The 20,785-nt window shown below is 38.4% G+C and overlaps 1 protein-coding gene across 12 annotated transcripts in view; it reads right to left on the reverse strand.

Annotated features, from left to right (window-relative positions):
* Window positions 1–5,822: 5,822 nt before the first annotated feature.
* LOC148864726 (uncharacterized) overlaps window positions 5,823–20,785 on the reverse strand; it is a 76,246-nt gene continuing 61,283 nt past the window's right edge. For 11 of the 12 annotated variants that reach the window (XM_088976871.1, XM_088976875.1, XM_088976879.1 and 8 more), the window contains one exon: window positions 5,823–6,213. In XM_088976871.1, the coding sequence (XP_088832997.1) occupies window positions 6,193–6,213 (21 nt within the window). In that variant the 3' untranslated portion in view covers window positions 5,823–6,192. The remainder of the gene's footprint in view (window positions 6,214–20,785) is intronic. The other variant, XM_088976878.1, reaches the window with a different exon arrangement.

A 20,785-nucleotide genomic window follows, 5' to 3' on the forward strand; every position in this document is an offset into this window, starting at 1 on the left:
TCAAGGGAAAGGGTAAAGGGTAAGGAGTCTAGGGTCATGCATACAAAAAAATGGTGCCAATGCCACCGAAGAAACCTGTATCATTCATATACAAAAATGTAGAGTAACATAGGGTCATGCATCTCCTTATGAAGAAACAAAATTTTCAAAACATAGATCCATATTTAGTTGTTTAAATCATATAAAAACCAAAAAACATGTAATGACTAACTCTAATGGCTCAGTATGGAAGGAATACAAATACAAATATGCACAGTATAAATACATACAAAATAATATAAAATAAAAGTTTTGCGTTCTACATATTTCTTATTTGTACTCCTTCCAAATGGAGCCAATGCACCAAATGAGAACCAATAACTCAAATGCACCAAATTAACTCTAGGCCCGTGCTTTGTTGCGGGCCGGGTTGGCCTGTGGGTCGAGCCTTGGGCCAAGTCGGGTTGTTCATTGGGCCAAAGCTATTTATTTAAAAAAACTGACAAAAAACTTAAAATATTAATTTTATATGAATTTGTGTATAAATTTTATTTATATATACAATAATTAAATAAATTAGTATAATAAAATTAAAAAACATATTTTATTTTATTAATATATTATATACTATATATTATTATATAATTATAATTTATATAATATTATATAAATGTATAAAAAATATATATGGGTCGTGTCGTGGGCCATGTCGGCCCGTGGACCTAAAACCCTAGGCCCAGCACAGTCCACATAGTCGTGCTAGGCCTGGCACGGCCTGATTTACACCTCTACGTAAAAGGAACGTGAATTCATCAACATTGCTAGCAGTGTGGGTGATGATTGACCTTTGTTCAATTCTACAAGTTGGGTAAATTGATTTGATTTGGTTAATGCCAACCTTGGTTCTTTCCACGACACTACAGGACTACAGTCAAGGGCCAAGCAATGCTTGACTTCAAAGTTATCAGTGCTCAAGGTCAAACTGAAGGAATGGAAAGATCCATCGTATGGACACCCGGATAAAGCGGAATTGAATGGGCGAATTTCAAAAATTTTCTTTCCTTCCTACAACTGGGAATCGCATTCCCTATTTTAGAAAACCAATTTTCAATGATCAATCTTGAATCGAGAATCGAACCAGATCTGAAACAAAACGGTAGGAGAGGGAAATACCTGATACGGAGAATTAGTATCCCCCAACGAAGGTGTTCATGCCCAGAAAAGTCACCAAAGGTTGCTCCCACTGAAGATAGCGCAGTGTAGGATGGAACTGAATCAACAACGTTCTTCACAAGAACTGGATCCTTCACAAGAACCCACTCGACGGCAGGTGAGCACAACTTCTTTTCATTTCTTTCACAAAGAACTGAAATCAAAAACGCTTCTTGATGACTCCCACATGAGTGGAGACGAACTACTAATGGCGGCGACGACAGAGAGAAATTGGCACAGTCTCACTATATGTTGATATCTCTCTCTTTGTTGTATCTGTATCTCAGATGAGTGTATTTAGAGATTGTCGCCCCCTCCTCCTTTTATAATTCTAAAGGGATCAGCTCCTAATCCTATTAGGAGATGTTGATCCCCTTAAGTGATAAGGTAGATTCCTTATCTAATCTGCAAATCATGATCAGCCCTCCTAATTTAATTAGGAGTTTCCAGTTTTGAATCATATTCAAATCTGGACTCTTACTGAGTGGATAGGGACTTTCCCTTATCCTTTAAGGCTGGTCCACATCTCAGATTTGCCCCATTCAAGCCAATCTAATTAGCCCAACTCGTATTGGGCTTTTGGCCGATTAAATGTATGTGCTCACTTAAGCATTCCAAATTGATGCCTAGTTGGACTTTCTCTATATGGCGTGAGACCCAAACGTTAATCTACACATCAGCCACAAGGGTTCGACCCAGCCTCTATCACAAGGCTTAGCCGAATTCACTGGAAAACCCAATAAACCCCTTGGGCCCATCATATGGACTCTATGGGGCCAACACTTATATTAAGTGGTCCTTGGGCCAAGCCACTTTGTAACACTCAAGGACTATGGGCAGATGCAAGATTAGCTCATCAGGTTTAATCTTCAATGGCCTTACACTTAACCTCTCAGTCCATAATGATCAAACACTGCCCGACAAGGGAGAACTGCAAACAATTTTGGAAACCTATAGTATATATATTATATAAATATATTTTGTAAAACAAAATTTCAACGATTGAAACCAACTGCCGAAAATTTTGATTTCCATCAGAGATAGTGCATTTCCCCGATCATTACCTTTGTCCGACAAAGAGGCTGATCCTATCACTATGATCACCCATTTAGATGGGTTCATGAATCATCTCAACATACCCAAGTTTTGACCCCCTCTAAGGGTCTCACTGATTGGCATATCAAAAGACAAGCTAACCCGTCACCTAATGCGGTGCCATAATCGAGTCTAGGGATCAGGTGTAACATTCCAGTTTTGCCCATTAATCGCCAAGGTCTAAGATAATACTATAATTCTGGTCCGGTTCAAAGTCTCAAGGTGATCCCACACTGCATGTACCTCGGGTCTTACCCTAGTGGCAGAGACAGACCACCCCAACCAACTTGGCGGCACATCAGTGTCAGCCTTATCAGGATAGGTCTCCCCAGACCGACCCATTGGCTGTGAACATTCTAAACCAACACAAGTCTCATAAGTGTCCGATTTTAAGGGTATTACATAGAAACACACCACATGACATAAATCAAATATGCACTTCATTCATTTACAATAAATGTCATAAGTACATCAAACTGATTGGAGCTAAGGACATACAAAACTGTCTAACACAAACACATCAAACCAAAATCAGGCACATAGTGTGCAAATTTGACGAATTGATAAAAGAAGAGAGGTCTTTGTCTGATAACATTACCAAAACAGGGGAAATCTTAATCCATTTTGAAAAGAGATGTGAGGTTTTAATATTTATAGAAACATGAAGGTTTTGGGTCTTTTTGATTCACAGTTGGAATCCAAATCAGATTGGTCTATTCCCCCACCTATTTGGTTCAAATGAAATTAAAATCTACTGGAATGGATTCTCATTTTCCCAAGGAGGGGGAGGGATTGGTTGAGGGAATGGACATTCTACCAGGAATGGGAATCATATTCTAATTCCGCCCAACCAAATGTTGGATTATCCAAAAAGATGCAATCATGCAAATAAGACATTTGAAATTTGTTTTGAATGTGAAATATTTACACATTTTCTTTTATTAATGACCAAAATGTAGATGGCAAAGAGTACTAGATGAAAATTCCCCTAGGATCGGTTTGAGAAGAGTGTGAATACAAATATGTTGAATGCAAATCTTTCATTTTTCATGAGCTGTGCATATTTGTATTTGCAGTCTCTTTTCAAGTTCAAAACACCAACCCAAAACATGTCACCAATCAGGAAAGATGGACGATGCGATCCTTGTTTTCCATGTAGATCCTTCTAATCAAGTTTGTGCATTTAGTCTTTTTTTTTCCTGGGAGAGTGCTACTTTATTTGATAGTCTTAAGAATGCAGTAGATCAGGGGGACCATCTTGATTGAATCGATTTTTGCTTAAAATACCTTTGCAAGTAGACATATTTACACTGACATGAGTATATTTATCTAAACTAAAAGAGAATTAACTGGTGTGCCTGTTACTGTGCTGCCACACCCATATCTTCTTCATATGGTTCAGTGGCTTGCTCCATCCACTATTATGAGAATATGGTTCATAAGATCCTCTGAAGCCTAGTGAGACTTATTAGGGTGAATGAGATCCTTTAATTGAGCCAGAACAATTTGACCACAATTCAAATTGAAACCCTATTGAGACTTGATAATCTTGTAAAGTGATGTGAATGAATCAAGTTAAATGGTAAATTTGGACTCACCCCTACATGGTCAAGTTATGGTTAGGCTTATTAGGGTGTAGGGTCAGAGTAGAGTTTTGATGATTTAACCCAAATCAGGTGTAGGTTTGGCTGACTTACCCCATCGTGTCATAATACCCCTATTATAAAACATATTCTTGTAATTAGGTTTGACTTTTAACCCCTAATCATATAGTTTTATGATTTCTTTCAATGCTTGTTTTAACCCAAATCGGGTGCAGGATTAGGTTAGTGTTTTGATAATTTAACCCAAATTGGGTTCATGTTTGGCTAATCTCTGCCCATCGAGTCATAAAACCCCTATATATATAAAGGTTATTTTTGTAATTTGGTCTGACACCTAACCTTAACGTATATGATTTATTTCACTATTTGTTTTTGTTGTTTCTTCTTTCACTTTGGAGAAGCTACCTTGGAACCCATAAACCAATTTCCAACTTTAATTAATGGTTCTTAAGTTTTTCAAAAAGCATCACAAAAAAATACAATTGAAAGACTAGAGGTTAGGTTGGGTCGTTATCAAGTTGAACCTATAGGCTGAGGTAGGTTCGAAAACTATATAGTACTGAGTAGGGTTGAGATTGGGTTTGACTGGAAGCATGGAAGGGTCAGGTTAGGGTCCTCCAAACTCGTGCCAACCCTATAGGGTTCAACCTAATACCAACCAAACCCATGCTGCAGTCTTTCAATTGTATTTTTTTGTGACATTTTGAAAACCCAAGTTCCATTAAGTTAGTTGGAAATTGGTTTATGAGTTAGGTTGACATTCTTATTCTCCTATGCTCTATTTTTATTATGTATGGACATTTTGAAAAAAAAAAAATGAAGTAGAAAGAGCACTATGACATTCTTAATTAGGTGTGATTATGTACCGGGTTAGGCGATAGGCCCACTACAAAGCTTTATTAATGTAATTATATTAAACAGTATTTAAAATAATAGAATTTAGTTTTAAAATTAATAAATTTCTCATAACAAAATTAATTTTATAAGATTACTATTGTTTATTTTATTATTATTATTATTATTATTATTAACATATTTGAATTAAATTTTACAATTTTCCTATTTTTTAAATATGACTTAAATGGATTAAAATTATAACTTTTATAATTTTATTAGAAATACCAATTAATTATGCTACCTAATTAAGTTAATTAGGATTGTTTAACCACATAAATAAGTTACCTAGTTAAATAGGTAACTTAAACACGCATTGAGGTTGATGCTAGCCTAACCAGAATGGTTTGAACCACCAACCCTGATACAAATCTAACCTCATAAAAGATTGCATCAGGTTGGAGAATGGTTGGGTTTGGGCTGAGACAATCAGTTTTCATGTTACCCTGAATGGATGAACAAAAGTCCTGGTGCCTTAGAAATATCTATGTTAAAAATACATTCATAATTATATAATGTTTATACATAAATATTTAATAGACTTGTTGGGTCGGGTTACACAGCCTCAACTCTAACCCAACCTGAAGTAAGGTTCATGGTTTTTAACCAACCCTACTTTTTTGGGTTGGTTTAGGCCAACATGGCCCAAGTTATATCCCTAATAGCAGAGTTTATAGATTGTTTATTGAGGAATGAGGAATACATTTCTAAATTAATAACAAGTTAGTGCAACTACCACGCCCCACAGAGTACTCTTGACCTTCATTATTTATGGTGACCACCAGAAAGGGAAAACTTCTTTAACGTCTGTGGCAAAACAAATACATAACCCCAGTTCAGCTGTCTAGAAATTCAAAGTTTCCATTTCTATACTGGTTTTGGCTCAAATTTGAGGGGAGAACTTTCAACTATATGTTTCACTTATTTTCTTCTATAAAACCAAAAATAGCCTCGAGGCCTTTGCTCCAAGCTGATCAGCCTCAGTCCAGACAATCTCTTACTGCAACGTGTGATAGTGTATTCTAAGTGGATGGGATCTAAATTTCAACTCGGATCAGACGTTGAAATATCATTAACTAATAAAAAATATGATTACATAAATATTGATCAAGTCAGGTAGGTTATCCCACCAATAACACACATCAAAGGTTTTGCTTTCTGGGCCAGTACATGAACAGCTTTAGTGTATGACCTAGACTTATATACAAATGAGACATTGTTAAGAGTTTCAAGTACAAATAATATTTTATTAAGCTAGATACAAAAAAACCAAGAAATTGCAAATTCTTTTCCCTGAAGAGTAGACACCATTTTTCGCATCGGAAAAGACCATTAAAGATCCCAGCCCTGAAACCGAGCAAAAGAAATAGCTTGCAAAATTGCCCCTAATTCTGCTTCAATGGGAACTTTAACAATCCCTAATTACTACCTGCAACCATTAAAAGAGCTTGTGTTAGAATACAAACAGACGCCGTATGTTCCTCTATTTCTATTACTTACACCCCTCATCACATTGAATGATATAACAATGGAGTCTTGGGGGAGCTGAACCTGTAGTATTACATACTTTACTAGCGGAACCTGGAAAGTTAAGTCACCTCCCTGTAAAGTACTTGAACATTATAAACCGACTAAAGCACCCAATTACAAGATCTCATCACACTGTTAAAGTTGTTTCATTTCAAGCTGTCCAGATATAATAGAAAGCAACTGCCAGCCATGATAAAAGACTATGTCCTCACAATCTATTCCCGAATTCTTGATCAAATAAAAAAAATCCTTTCAAGCATTACATTGACCACAGACTTACAAATAAAACCATACAAGGGACAAAATACAAAGAGAAGAATAAGAGATTCAAGACCACATTTTTTATTTTATTTTATTTTTTGGGGGTGGGGGTCCAGATTCAACACTATTTTGACACAGGATAAATATCGTCATCAACAATTCACAAACCAAATTTAAGAAACAAAAACCACGATACAATCTCCAAAGGAACAAATGAATAGCCAACTTCCAAATCTTCCTAATCAAATCAAATTGAACCTTCCAATGACAATTGACAAAACCAAAGAAAATTTTTAATTGTAATCTTACCATTTACATTTCTTGTCCAAACAAATTTATTAGCATTTTCTGTTACCAAAAATATGGGTTTTAAAACTACGAGATAGGCTGCTGAAAAATCTCAGACAATTTCTGAATATCCCACCTAACTGAAGACTGGAAAATTAAATCTTCGACCTGTAAGTCCTTAAACCTATGAGATGGAGAGCCAATAGGGAACCATGAAAGAGTTATTCAAGGGACATCCAGACTTTATTTGTTGAATTTGGACCCTATTGTTGAGAATGAATGCATTAACGCTTCAAGGAAAATTTTCATTGTTAGTTAAATATTTACTTTGTAATAATTGCATCCACAAAGAACTCCCTCCAGAAACAAACCTCTTGACTAATTTACAAATCAAAGATTTATTTACAAGATACGTTGTCTTAAAACCCAAGCCACCCTTTTAGGAAAACATAATTTATCCCAACTTGCCTGTTTCAAATGCTTCTTCAACCAAAACTTTCTTTGAGGTTTTTCCATTTCATGAAGTTTTCTAAGGAAACTGAACAACACTCATAATGCACATGAATAGATTGTAAAACCAACTGAACCAACAGTTTGGAGCAAGAAAACTGGAAATTCAAGGGGATTCACTATTAGTTATAACTTTGGCAAAGCAAATTAACTCAGCACCTTGGATATTCAGATTCATCTTCAAACAAATTGACCTACTTGCAAAGAAATTCAATACCAGTTTTGGTTGAGTTAAAAGGGAAGCAAATAGCTTGGCGGATACTCTAGCAAAGCAGGGGGCTGATAGACCCACTTTATTTTGGGCAATGTTGTAATCTGTTGTAACCTGGGTCATTTTAAGTTGAATTGCTGTTGTACTTTAACTAGTAACTTAATAAGGGAATTTATTTTACTGCTAACAAAAAAATGACTTAACTGAAGTTTGTCTCCAAGCATAAGATAAAGAAGAAGCCTCCCATTTAATAAGCTAATCTTTTAACTTTTCTAAAATAAACTCCAAAGATTTTGCTTTGTTTTTCCTCGACAAAAGGGGCACTCCCAAATGTTTACACAGTCCTTATTTGATACATTTTCTTTTACCTTCTCAACATTTTAGCACCTTTAAGAGTATTACAGCTCAACCAAATCCCATACTTTTGAAAATTTATGGACAAACCAGAAACTTCTTGGAATTTTTTCAGAACTTCAATAAAACTAGGCACTTCATCTCTATTAGCTTTGCAAAAAAAAAAAAAAACAAAACAACACATCATCCAGAAAATGCCAATGAGAAATCTTAAGACCATACAATTGAACTTGAATAAATTTTGTAAAGCCCTCCATTACAAGAACAAATAAATAGGGAAAATAGGATGAATGCAACCTATGTCTCACTTATTTCCAAGTGAGCTGGTGTGACCTCCACAAATGATTTCTGTCCCATAAGTCTGGCCACTTGTTTGAACAAGATAGTGGCAAAGGTGTTGTCAGCATGACTGAAGAAAATGATTCACATTGTAGTCTCAAAGGAACATGGGGCTTTTGTCAAAAATCGGCAGATATCAGATCAAACCCTTACTGTAAATGAGGATGTGGAGGATAAAATGGATCAGGGACTGTTTGAGGACCACCCACTTTTCTATTCTCATCAATCGATCACCTAGGATTTTTTTTCAAGGCTACTAGAGAGATTCGTCAGGGTGATCCATTGTGTCCATTGTTATTTATGTTTTTGGCTGAGATTTTTAGTAGATTGCTAAAATGAGCTGAAGAAAGAAACACCTTTCAAGGTTTTAGAGTAGGGGATGCAGGTCAAGTGGCATTGTCGTTTGGACCGTCCATCACTTCCCGCTTTCAATAAGTTGCAATGCAAGTCATTTCAGCTTAGCAAGCATAGTCAAATGTCATTTGTTCCAAGAGAAAATAATAGTGTCAAGTCCTTTTGTTCTTGCCCATTCAAATGTTGGGGGTCCAAATCATGTTGTGTCGTAAGATGGGTTTAAATATTTTGTTACATTTATTAAAGATTATAATGATTTGGATTTATTTAATGAAAGCATGTTCAGTTTTGTTCATTATATTTCTTTTTCTATGCTGAAATTCAAACTCAATTTGGTGTTTCTATAAAAATGTTTCGTTCAAATAATGCAAAAAAAGAAAAATATTTTCAAGGACCTTTCCAGTTGTTCTTTGGCTCTCATGGTATTATTATTCAGCAGCTTTCCTGTTCACATACACTACAACAAAATGGTGTGGCTAAACGGAAGAATAGACATTTACTTGATACAACTTGGGCCCTCCTAATTCAGATATCAATTCCTAAAATTTATTGGAGTTATGCTATCCTCACATCTTGTTTCCTTGTTAATCGTATCCCTTCTTCAGTCCTTAATGGTGAGTCTCCCTTCTTTTTCCTTCCATGTCTCTATTTTCCCTTCACCCTCATGCTTTTGGATGTTTTTGTTTTTCAAAGGTTTGGTCCAGGCTAGATAAACATGATGCCTGTGCTCTTAAGTGTGTCTTTCTGGGATATTCTTGGACTCAGAAAGGTTACAAGTGTTATTGTCCTACTCTTTGTCAGTTTTTTGTTCTTCCTGATGTTTCCTTCTTTGAAAACATTCCCTATTTTTCCATAGTTGAGTCCTCTTCATCTCCTCCACTTCCTCTCCCTATTCCTACTATGAAGATTTCCCCGTCAACTACTACTGCTGTGGTGTCTATGCAACCACTGATTCATAGAGTGTATGCTAAAGGACCACTGTGGAGTCTTTACTCCATCTCCAATTTCTATGCCCATTGCCCTTTGGAAGGGTAAATGCTCATGTACTGATCATCCTATGTTGCTTTATGTGTTTTTTGTTCATCTATCTCCCTCCTATTGGCAGTTTGTCTCTTGTTTCCTCTATGTCTATTCCCCGGTCTTGTCTCACCAAACTGGAAGAAGGCAATGGATGAGGAATTTCACACTCTTAAGACTAATCATACTTGGGATCACACTCCTCCCTCCTAGAAAGAAGGCAATTGGTTGTCGTTGGTTTTATGCAGTTAAGCATTGGTTTAATGATAGAGTGGAGCAGTATAAAGCACGGTTGGTGGCGAAAGGTTATACCCAAAATTATGGTGTTGATTGTACTGACACCGTTTGCCTAGTTGCTAAGATGGGCTTTGTATGTCTTATTAGTTCTTTAGCTGCCTACTACGATTAGTCATTATTTCAGTTGGAAGTGAAGAGTGTCTTCCTCCATGGTGACCTTCAAGAGAAAGTGTTTAAGGAGCACCCTCCCGGTTATGTTGCTCAGAGGGAGATTGGGAAGGTATGCAGATTAATGAGGGAAATTTTCTTTTTTTGATAGTAAAAATAAATTTTCATTAGAAAAGAAAAGAACCATAACCTATCCAGGTGTTAAGGAAACACCCACAAGCCAGAATTCTGGCCAACTCAATTACAACTCAACAAAACAAACCAAATTACACATTTGAATCTTCAACACTCGCCCAAGCTTAACCCCAATATCTTCTTTGGATAATTATCTAGATTCTGGTACTAGAACCCGACCAACAGTAGATTTGCTGACTGCTGCCACTGTTCTCCAAATTCTAAGCTTTGGCTCTGAAAATTCTTCTAATTCTTTCCTTCCATAAATTCCAACATCTTGCAAACGGAATACAACTCCAAATCAGCCCTGCTTTCTTGCTTCTACCATATGTCTTTCCTCTCTCAAGCCCTAACATTCCAAAATATCGACTTAAACTTCAAAGTCAGACCCCAACTCCCCCCTCTACATTTTCTACAATCTTCCTCTACTCTTAATCAACTACTTTAAAAGGCAATTTTTGGGTTGAAGCAGTCACTACAAGCCTGATTTGGTTGGTTTAGTAGCATGATACAGCAATTTGGACTATGAAAGTGCAGTGATGATTACTGCATGTTAAGTGGATATACATATTCTGGTAAGATTATCCTAGTTATGCATGTTGATGGTATTATTATTACAGGAAGTGATACACAGGGAACCAAATAATTGAAATAATTCTTACAACAACAATTCCAAACTAAAGACCTTGGGCACTAGAGGTATTTTCTATTGAGATAGTGAGGTAAAAGTGGGGAATCTCTCTCTCACAAGGAAGTATGTGCTTGATTTATCAGAAGAGGCAGGGTTATTAGGAGCAAAACCAAGGGATACTCCTTTTGATCCAAATGTTAAGATATCTAATAGTGAGGGGGAGCTAAAGGGAAAACTCATCTATCTTAATACAACGAGATTAGATACTTCCTTAGAACAAGGTTGTTGAGTCAATTTATGCAGAACCCAAGGATACTTGGTGGAGAGATTCTCTTTTATGTCAATCCTTTCCTAGAATATATGGGTTATCCAACTTCAAGAACAGACTCATTGGTGATTCTATTACACTTGTTTTATCCATAAAAAAAATTGGTAGTGGATTGATTCCTTTACTCAATCTACTTCAAGATGCTATTCATCTCTCTTGGTAAGGGATAAAAGGGAGTGGGTTCCCTCTTTTAAAGGCTTTTGAACCTATGCATCTTTCTTTAAAACCTTTGACCCCTGAGTTGAGGATCATTCCTTTCCTGCTAGAGAACTATGGCATAGCCCAAGTCCCCCTAATGTCAAGATATTTTGTTGGGAAGCGACAAATCAAATCATTAACACCTATGATATCTAGAAACAGGTCATTGAAAGACACCTCCAAAAAGGGATCGGTGTCTTTAGGAGGAATTGGGCTATTGGTGTGCAAGGTGTAGTAAGAGATCACCGGGGTATTGTTATCCTCAGCTTTTCAGGCAAAGCGGGTTATGGAATGACATTAAAAGAAAAAATTCTAGACCTTATTCAAGGATGCAGCAACAGGGGTTGATGAATGTGATTATAGCACGGGACTGTTATCCTCATTCAAATGGGTTCCTACATATGCAAACATACTGACAGATTCTTTAGAAGAGCAGAGGTGGGGAGAGATTTTGGAGTGGGGCTTCCCAGGGCCAAGGGGCAATTTATAAAGCTCTTGTTTTTGTCTTTCAATTTGTATGGCAGTGTGCTGTCTTTCTAACCGTTCTTTGTTGCCTTGCTGCTCATTTTCGGAGTAGCTTGTTTGTTTGTTTAATGAAATGTTTCCTGTTACTTATAAAAAACAAAGGATTTCCCTGTCTAATACCTCTCGAGGATTCCATTTATTAAGACTGAAAACTTAACAAACAATATACAAGACCAATAAGTTGATGCCAATCATTCAAAAAATATCTTTTTTGATCAGTAAAAAACAATAAGTTTATTAAGATAAAAGAAGAGTACAGCAGTAATTTAATAAAAAATCACAAGAATTCTAAACCCATAACAGATAATCCCATTGTAGAGAGTCATAATCTTTTGAAATACCAAGCTCATTTGTCATCAGCCCCCCTTTTGGTTTCTTAGATTTCATATAATGAACCATTTATTGAGCTATGACCACACTGTCCTGAAATTTCCTTCCATGAACAAACATAGCTTGGAAAGGCAGGGAATACACATTTATATAACAGCGGCTTTAGTCTATTAGCCAACAATTTCATTATGTTAGAGTTAGCCGAATAAGGGTAGATTAGTCATCTCACCTTGCTTAAGTTATGAGCTTATGTGGCAGTCTTATTAGAGGTTCTCTGTCCCATACTTAAGTAGGGGCAGTTTAGTCCCTGTACATTTAATTAGAAGCCTAATCACTATTAAGAGGTCGACTGATAGGGTTTAGCTATCAAGTTCGACAGTTTCTTTCATCTTCTTCTTCTTCTCTTCTCTTTCTTCTCCTTACTGGTTCGGACTACTGTAGCTACAGTAAAAACACATTACAATTTTATAAAGAACATTACAAAGACTTACAAGAAGAAAATGTTTCACTAAACAGGGATTAACAGATTTACTCAGCCCACAAACTTCTTATTAATGAAAAATTCACAACAAAATCATAAATATCATTTCCAATAATCTCCCAAGATTACTGCTAATAACCACTGCAGGGATTCCATCCGAACCTAGCCTTCAAAGCTCCCATGGACATTACCACTTCTCTCACTTCATAATAGTAGGCAAGGCAATCAATAACTCAATATCAGCATCCGAAATTACATGCTCAAACAAATTATATATTCCCACAAATTGCTCATCCCTCTTAGTCTGAAACAAAGAGCTAAATGATAATGATTCCACAAACATTTTAGCAATTTCGTCATGATGAGATACCCATTCACCATGTCCTTCATCCAAGAAATATTATTCCTTTGTCTTTTAAAGTTGGTGGTTTATGAAAGAAGTTTGTATTGAGATCTCCTTTGGTTAACCATAATTGCCTTGACTTCTAATGCCAAAACATTTCCTTTTGCAGCAAAAACTTTTCTATCAAATGTTCTAATTTACTAATCAAAATTTGCTGGTTTACAAACGTCTCTTGTTCATCTAACTTTACTAGTTGATCAATAATCCCTTAATAGGGGCTCAGTTCTTAAGAAGCTTAAGCAGGGCTGGAAAAGTAGCTTGGAGCATCCTCCCCTCAGCAGTTTTCTGGGCAGTGTGGTGTGAAAGAAATAGTAGAATTTTCAATGGGAGACAAACTACAAAAGAAGAGGTTTATAAAAGGATTTTGGGAATGGTGTATTCCTGGTTGGCGAATCACCTATGTTCAAAGATAGATGTACATGCTTTTTTGGAACAAGATTTCCTTTTCTTTTTTTCTTTGCTCATAACCAATGATTGACTATTGACATCGGTCTTTTGTTTTTGAAGAATAAAGAGAAAAATTCATAAATGTAAGAAAGGATTAAAAAATAAAGGTGATAAGATATCACCCGAGAGAGACAGACACAATCACTGGACTCCCCAAACAACTTTATGATCCTCCTAAAGACATCAAGATTACAACACGACTCAACGAACAGACATCCACAACAGGCCAGACTCAGACGAAAACCAAAAAAGAACCCTCACTAACCAGACACCTGATCAGAAACCTAGCCACACCTTAAAAAAAAACTACCCCTCAATCCTCTTCCATGAACACATCCTCCTGGCTTGAATCATCCTCGTTCCAAATCTCAACTTCCACAAAATTCTTTTATTTAACTTTGAGAAAAAGATTAACTTGTTATAGATAGAAAGAAAATGAGAGTACATGAGATGATGTACAATGGAAATGGGTTACACACAGGTTACAAAGGCATAATTCTATCACCGTACAAGCTGTCCCTGCGTACACCAGATTCAGCTAAACTCTCTGCTATAGAGTTTAACTCCCTAGGAATCTAGATTAGAATTGCAGTCAAGGATTTCAACAGATCTCTAGCCTCATCCAAATAGTGAGGCAATCCCCAAGACCCTCCATCCTTTCCCCCAAGCCATTTTATTGTGTTGCAAGAGTTGCCTCTGACTACTAGACCAGTCAAACTTAGATCTCTTGTGATAGGGAGACCCATTAAAACAGCTAAAATTTCAGCCGTTGTAGAGTCTGCAGTCCCAATTAGTCCACTAAAAACCTACATAGGGCTTCCATTCCTCATGAACACACTGCCAGTTCCTGCTGTTCCCGGGTTTCTGATTGTACTTCCATCAAATTACAGAGTCACCTCATCCTCTTCTCTTGGTTGAGAGCTTGAAGGACTGGATGAAGAAAATAACAATTCCACCGCATTCTGCTGAAGCATATTCATAATAATTCCTTTGAAACTCTCTGAGTTCAGCACCCACAGATTGCACAAGCATATTATATGAGAAATCAGGTCTCCAAAGGATCTAGCTTTGTTGTCAAAAATGCAATTGTTTCACTCTTCCCAAACGCCCCATATTAGTGATTGAGCCATCATGTATCGGTTGTAGATCTAGGGTTTGTAGAAGACGAGAAAAGAGAAGAACAGGTATCAAAGAGAGGTTTGTGTGTTACTGTTTACACCCTCAAAATCCACATTTATATTTTTAAGAGAAATTACAAGAAAGCCCATACTTGGGCACCCAAATACAAAAGGATGATGAAAAGACTAAAACACCCCTGCCCAAGCATTATCAGCACTCCCCCTCAAGCTGAGCAAATATGTCAATCATGCTCAGCTTGAAAATGGAAGGCAAGTCTCTCCACTAGCAATTCTTTCTCGAATGAAGTGTCCATCCACCTCAATATGTTTTGTATGATCATGTTGGACAGGATAGTAAGCAACATTTATGATTGCTTGATTGTCACAATACAGTCTCATTGGAGTATATGATCGGATGCCCATCTCAGTCAATAAGGTCTTCAACTAAAGTAGTTCAAACATTCCATGAGCCAGTACCTTGTACTCTGTCTCAACGCTAGAACGAGTAACGACTGATTGTTTCTTACTTCTCCATGAAACCACATTGCCTCCAACTAAGGTACAGCACCAAATGTAGATCTTCTATCATCAATGAACCCTACCTAGTCAGCATCTGTGTAATCTTCAATGTTTACATGGCCATGATTGGAATACGACATCCCTTTACCAAGGTATCCTTTCAAATAAGCTAATTCTATTAACTACTTGCATATGAGATGTTCTGGGTTCATGCATGTAGAGAACACTAAAGTGGGCCCTACATCTGCCCACTGTGTTCGTAAGACAGTATGTGTAATTATTTGTTTCAGTCATGGTAGTGTTAGTTGGTGGTCAGTTTGTTATTTCAGTTTTTTATTTGCTTTATTTGTCATGTAAGTACTAAGGCAGATCTGTCATTTTCCCTATGTACTGAACATAACCTATAAATACTAAGAGAGTGGCGGCGGTAGATCATTGAGAATCTGTCCCTTCTTTCAACCTTTGTTTCTCCAGCTCTTCTCCTCTCTTTTCTCCCTTTCTCTTATTTTCTACTTTTTCTAATCTAAAATTTATTAGGGCTCAAGGCTGATTGTAGTCTTCATCGCCTACTTGGTATCAGAGCCTATCTATCTAGGGTTTCTCGTGTGAATCTAGTCGAGCCGACCACATGAGAACCATCTAGGGCTGGAAGTTTATGAAGAAGTATACGTTGGCTGATTCTTGGAGTTTACCAGAAGAGGTTCGCAGCTGTTGAAGACTTGCCACACCTTGTAGAGTGTTGGTAATCAAGAAGAATCAGAGAAGGTTAGGGTTCAGGCAACCTTGGAAGGTAGCGAACAGCATTCTCTGGGTAAGTCCTATTTATTTTCTAGAGACTGCTATCAGTCAAGATAGGTTGGACCTATCTAGAAGGAGCGGCCGAACTGTATTAGGGTTTTCTCTCAGTTCTAGGGTTTGATATTAACCTTGCGGCAAACCTATCTGTTGGGCCGAACTCTTGTTATCCTCTTGGAAAGTGCTTGTTTTAGGTTTTTCTCCCAAAGGTGATCAGTCTTAGGGTTTCACATTGACCCTACGACAAAACCTAACTGTACGGACTGCTTGGAAAGTGCGGCTGAGCACTTATTTCAGACCTAAAATTGAAATCCTAATTCTGTCCCAGCACCTCAGATTGTTCTCTAAGCTGGTTTCAGACCTGTTTTTTGGTTTCGAGCTCTTTTAAGGGGTGAAAACTTGTACGAACTGCTTGGTACTGTGATTGCCGATTGGTTTCAGATCAGATTTATACTGGTTTCATGCATATACTGTGGTTGCCGATTGGTTTCAGATCAGACCTGCACTAGTTTCATGCATATACCGTGATTACAGATTGGTTTCAGATTAGACCTGCATTGATTCCATACTGATTTCTCATTGTGATCGACTGTCCAAGTGTTGTTTTCTATTGTAGTGACCCTAACAGTTCGTACCTACTGGTTCTTGACCAAAGATGGAGTTTAAAAATCAGGGAGAAGGTAGTCTTGGGAACAACAGTTATGGTAGTATATCTGAAACTGGGTTTCAGATTACAACTGTGAGATTTGATGGGTCAAACTACTTGGAATGGGCCCAATCAGCCATGATGGCTATTGGGGGAAGGGGAAAACTGGGCTACCTCTTGGGATATGTGAAAGAACCTTCCAAGGAGGACCCGATGTACACCAAGTGGGTTCAAAAAAACTACTTAGTTATGGCATGGCTGTGTAATTCTACGCAGCCACATATCAACCGAAATTACTTGTGGGCCAAGACAGCCAAGGAGATATGGGATGTTATGAAAGAAACATATTCCCAACCCCTTAATATTGCTAGCGCCTATGAACTGAAGTGTGAAGTGAATAGTCTTAAACAAGGAGAGAAACCAGTTTCTGTCTACTTCTCTACCTTGAAATCCTTGTGGCATGAGATTGATCACCTAGAGACCCTTGAGTGGGAGAGTCCCAGAGATGCACAGACTCACAGAAAGCAAGTCGAGACAAATAGGGTGTTTGAATTCCTAGCTGGCCAGAATTTAGAATATGACATTGTGCGGCAACAGATATTGACCAGAGATAGTGTGACCCTCTCTCAAGCATACTCCCTGGTGCATAGTGAAGAGACCAGGCGGAAAGTCATGATGCAACCTTAGCTTCTTTCCCCAGCCCTGACAGCTGTTAAACTTAAGTCAGGGGGTGATCCAGAAAGAGACAAGAAGAAGGAAAATAAACGGGACCTGGTATGTGAACATTGCAAGAAACCCAAGCACACAAAAGATACTTGTTTGAAGCTGCATCCTCATTTGGTCCCAGCAAAACTGAGAAATAAGAAGGGTAATGCTCATGTGGCAGTGAATACTGATTCAGCATCCTCGTCAGGCACAAAAGCACACCCCTAGAGACCTTAGCTGCAGTTTGGGCTGTCCTAATATAGTTGGAAAGGGAAGTTGGAAGTTCAACTCAGCCATCTCAGTCACCAACGGCCCCTGCCACATCTGCCTTTGCACATTCAGGTACTCGAGCCTCAACTTACCATGCTTCAGCTCCAAGTAATACTAAACACTGTTGGGTAATAGATTCAGGTGCACCCAACCATATGACTAGCTTGCCATCATTGTTCACTACTTATCACTTGTCCTCCGGTAGAGATAGAGTATCCATTGTTGATGGCTCTCTTATTCCCATTTCTGGCAAGGGTGAGATTAAGTTATCGGATACTATCTCTCTATCTTCAGTCTTGAATGTTCCTAAGCTTGATACTAACCTGCTTTCAGTCAGCAGTATTACCAAACATTAGAACTGTTCAGTAACCTTTTTCCCTAACCGATGTGTTTTTCAGGACTTGGAGACGAGGAAGGTGATTGGGACTGGCCATGAGACGAATGGGATCTATCTGCTCGGGGAGAGTTCTCGTTGGGAAGAGACAGTGGATAAGAAGTCATTTGTTTCTCAGTTTGTGAGTCCGGTTATGCTTTGGCATAACCGATTAGGTCATTTATCTTTCCGGTCATTGAAGAGTTTGTTTCCAGCTTTATTTGAGTATGTTGAGTTGTCAAAGTTGAGATGAGAGAGTTGTGAGCTTGCCAAACATTGTAGAACATCTTATTCTTTGAATAATAAAATGAGTAATTATTCTTTTGATATTGTGCATACTGATGTTTGGGGGCCATATCCCATCCTTTCTATGGGTGGGTACAGATATTTTCTGTTGTTTGTTGATGACCATACCTATTTTTCTTGGGTCTACCTTATGCGTTCTCGAGATGAGGTTCCTGCTCTAACCCAAAACTTCCATCAGATGATTCTAACCCAGTTTGGGGCCAAGATCAAAGTTCTTAGATCTGATAATGCAAAGGAATACTTTGCTAAGCCATTGACCTCCTACCTCCTTTATGGAGTTATTCAGCAGAGCACTTGCCCTCATACACCACAACAGAATGGAGTTGTCGAAAGGAAGAATAGGCACATCTTGGAAGTGGCTAGAAGCATTATGTTTACCTCCAATGTACCTATTCGCTTTTGGGGTGATGCCATCCTCACAGCAGTATATCTCATTAATCGGGTTCCTTCCCGAGTTCTTGATACGAAAACCCCTTTTTCCCTTCTATACCCAGACGAAGAGTTGTTTACCATTCCCCTTAAAACCTTTGGTTGTACCTGCTTCATTCAGCTTCTCGAGCCCCATCATTCCAAGTTTGACCCTAAGGCCTCCAAATGCATTTTGCTCGGCTATGCACAAGCTCAAAAGGGTTATTGCTGTTATGATCCTGTTTTGGGGAAGAAGTTTGTCTCCATGGATGTAACCTTCTTTGAGGAGACACCCTTTTATCCTAGGGTTTCTCCTCAGGGGGATAGTGAGAGTGGAGATTTGGGTCGTTTTCCTCAGGGGGAGCGCAGTGGGAGTGGGGCTGTTCCTTTACTTATTCCATTGGGTGATGAGGGCTGTAATGGTGAGGGTGGTCAGAGGGATCAGGAGTTGAGAGTCTATCACAGGCGATGAAGGCAGGTTGATCCCAGTCATCGGCAGTCCAAGCCAACTCCAGTTCCTTCTGCAGCTCCAGATCCAGGTATTACAGTCCCAGAGCCCACTGAGACACCTTCCACTGTTCCTTTACCCCCTGCGGATGACCTTGATCTCCCTATTGCCGTCCGCAAAGGGAAACGGCGTTGCACCACATCTATAGCTCACTGCATTTCCTAGTTTTTATCCTATGATCGCCTATCTCCCTCTTACCAACCCTATCTCACTTCCATTGCCAATGTCCCTATTCCAAGAACAATGCAAGAAGCCTTATCAGTTCCAAAGTGGAAAGATGAAATGCAAGTTGATGCTAGTTGACCTACCCAAAGGAAAGAAACCAGTTGGATGTAGATGGGTATTTACTGTGAAGCATAATGTTGATGGATCCATTGAAAGGTACAAAGCCCAACTAGTTGCAAAGGGGTTCACCCAGACTTATGGTATAGACTACTTGGAGACCTTTGCCCTAGTAGCCAAGATGACCACCATCCGAGTTCTGTTATCCCTTGCAGCAAGGCATTCTTGGCCCCTGTTTCAGAAGGATGTTAAAAATGCTTTTCTGAATGGAGACTTACAAGAAGAGGTCTACATGCAGTTGCCTCCTGGATTCTATGATACAGAGACAGGTAAGAAGGTTTGCCGACTGAATAAGGCATTGTATGGTTTGAAGCAGTCACCTAGAGCCTGGTTTGATAGATTCAAACTAGCCCTTGGAAAATTCGGTTATGTACAGGCCCAGTCAGATCATACACTATTCATTAAGAGGGTGGACTCCTCTCTGACCCTGCTTGCTGTGTATGTGGATGATATTGTAGTGACAGGAAATAGTAGTAGTGAGATTGAGTCCCTCAAACAGCTCCTTCATCAAGAGTTTGAGGTGAAAGACCTTGGTACACTACGGTATTTTTTGGGTATTAGGTTGCTAGATCTAAACAAGGGACCTTTATCTCTCAGAGAAAATATGCTCTGGATCAGTTGGTAAAAACTGAAAAGTTAGGTGTTAAGCCTGCTGATACACTCATTGAACAGAATCACAAGATTAGTGCAGAGGGCGGGAAGCCTCTTGAAGACAAAGTTATGTTCCAACGGTTGGTTGGAAAGCTCCTATATCTCTGCCTCACTCGGCCATATATCAGTTACGTAGTTAGTGTTGTTAGTCAGTACATGCATTCCCCTAGAACTACTCATCTTCTTGCGACAAAGAGAATATTAGCATACTTGAAGAGATGCCCGGGTAGAGGTATACTATTCATGAACAATAATCACATGAAGGTGGAGGTTTATACAGATGCCGATTGGACTGGGAGTGCTGATGATAGGAGGTAACCTTGTCTCTTGGAGGAGTAAGAAGCAGAGTGTTGTTTCCCGCTCTAGTGCTGAAGCTGAGTACAGGTCAATGGCTAACGGAGTGGCTGAAATCCTATGGCTGAGATCACTACTTGAAGAGTTGGGTATTGATTATGAGAAGCCCTTGATGTTGTATTGTGATAATCAGGCAGCTATTAATATAGCCAACAATCCGGTGCAGCATGACAGAACTAAACACATTGAAGTTGATCAGCATTTTGTGCGAGAGAGGGTC

The sequence above is a fragment of the Nelumbo lutea genome, chromosome 3 (assembly GCF_056320005.1).
Source record: "Nelumbo lutea isolate HS-2025 chromosome 3, American lotus-T2T, whole genome shotgun sequence".
NCBI classification, from domain to species: Eukaryota; Viridiplantae; Streptophyta; class Magnoliopsida; order Proteales; family Nelumbonaceae; genus Nelumbo; species Nelumbo lutea.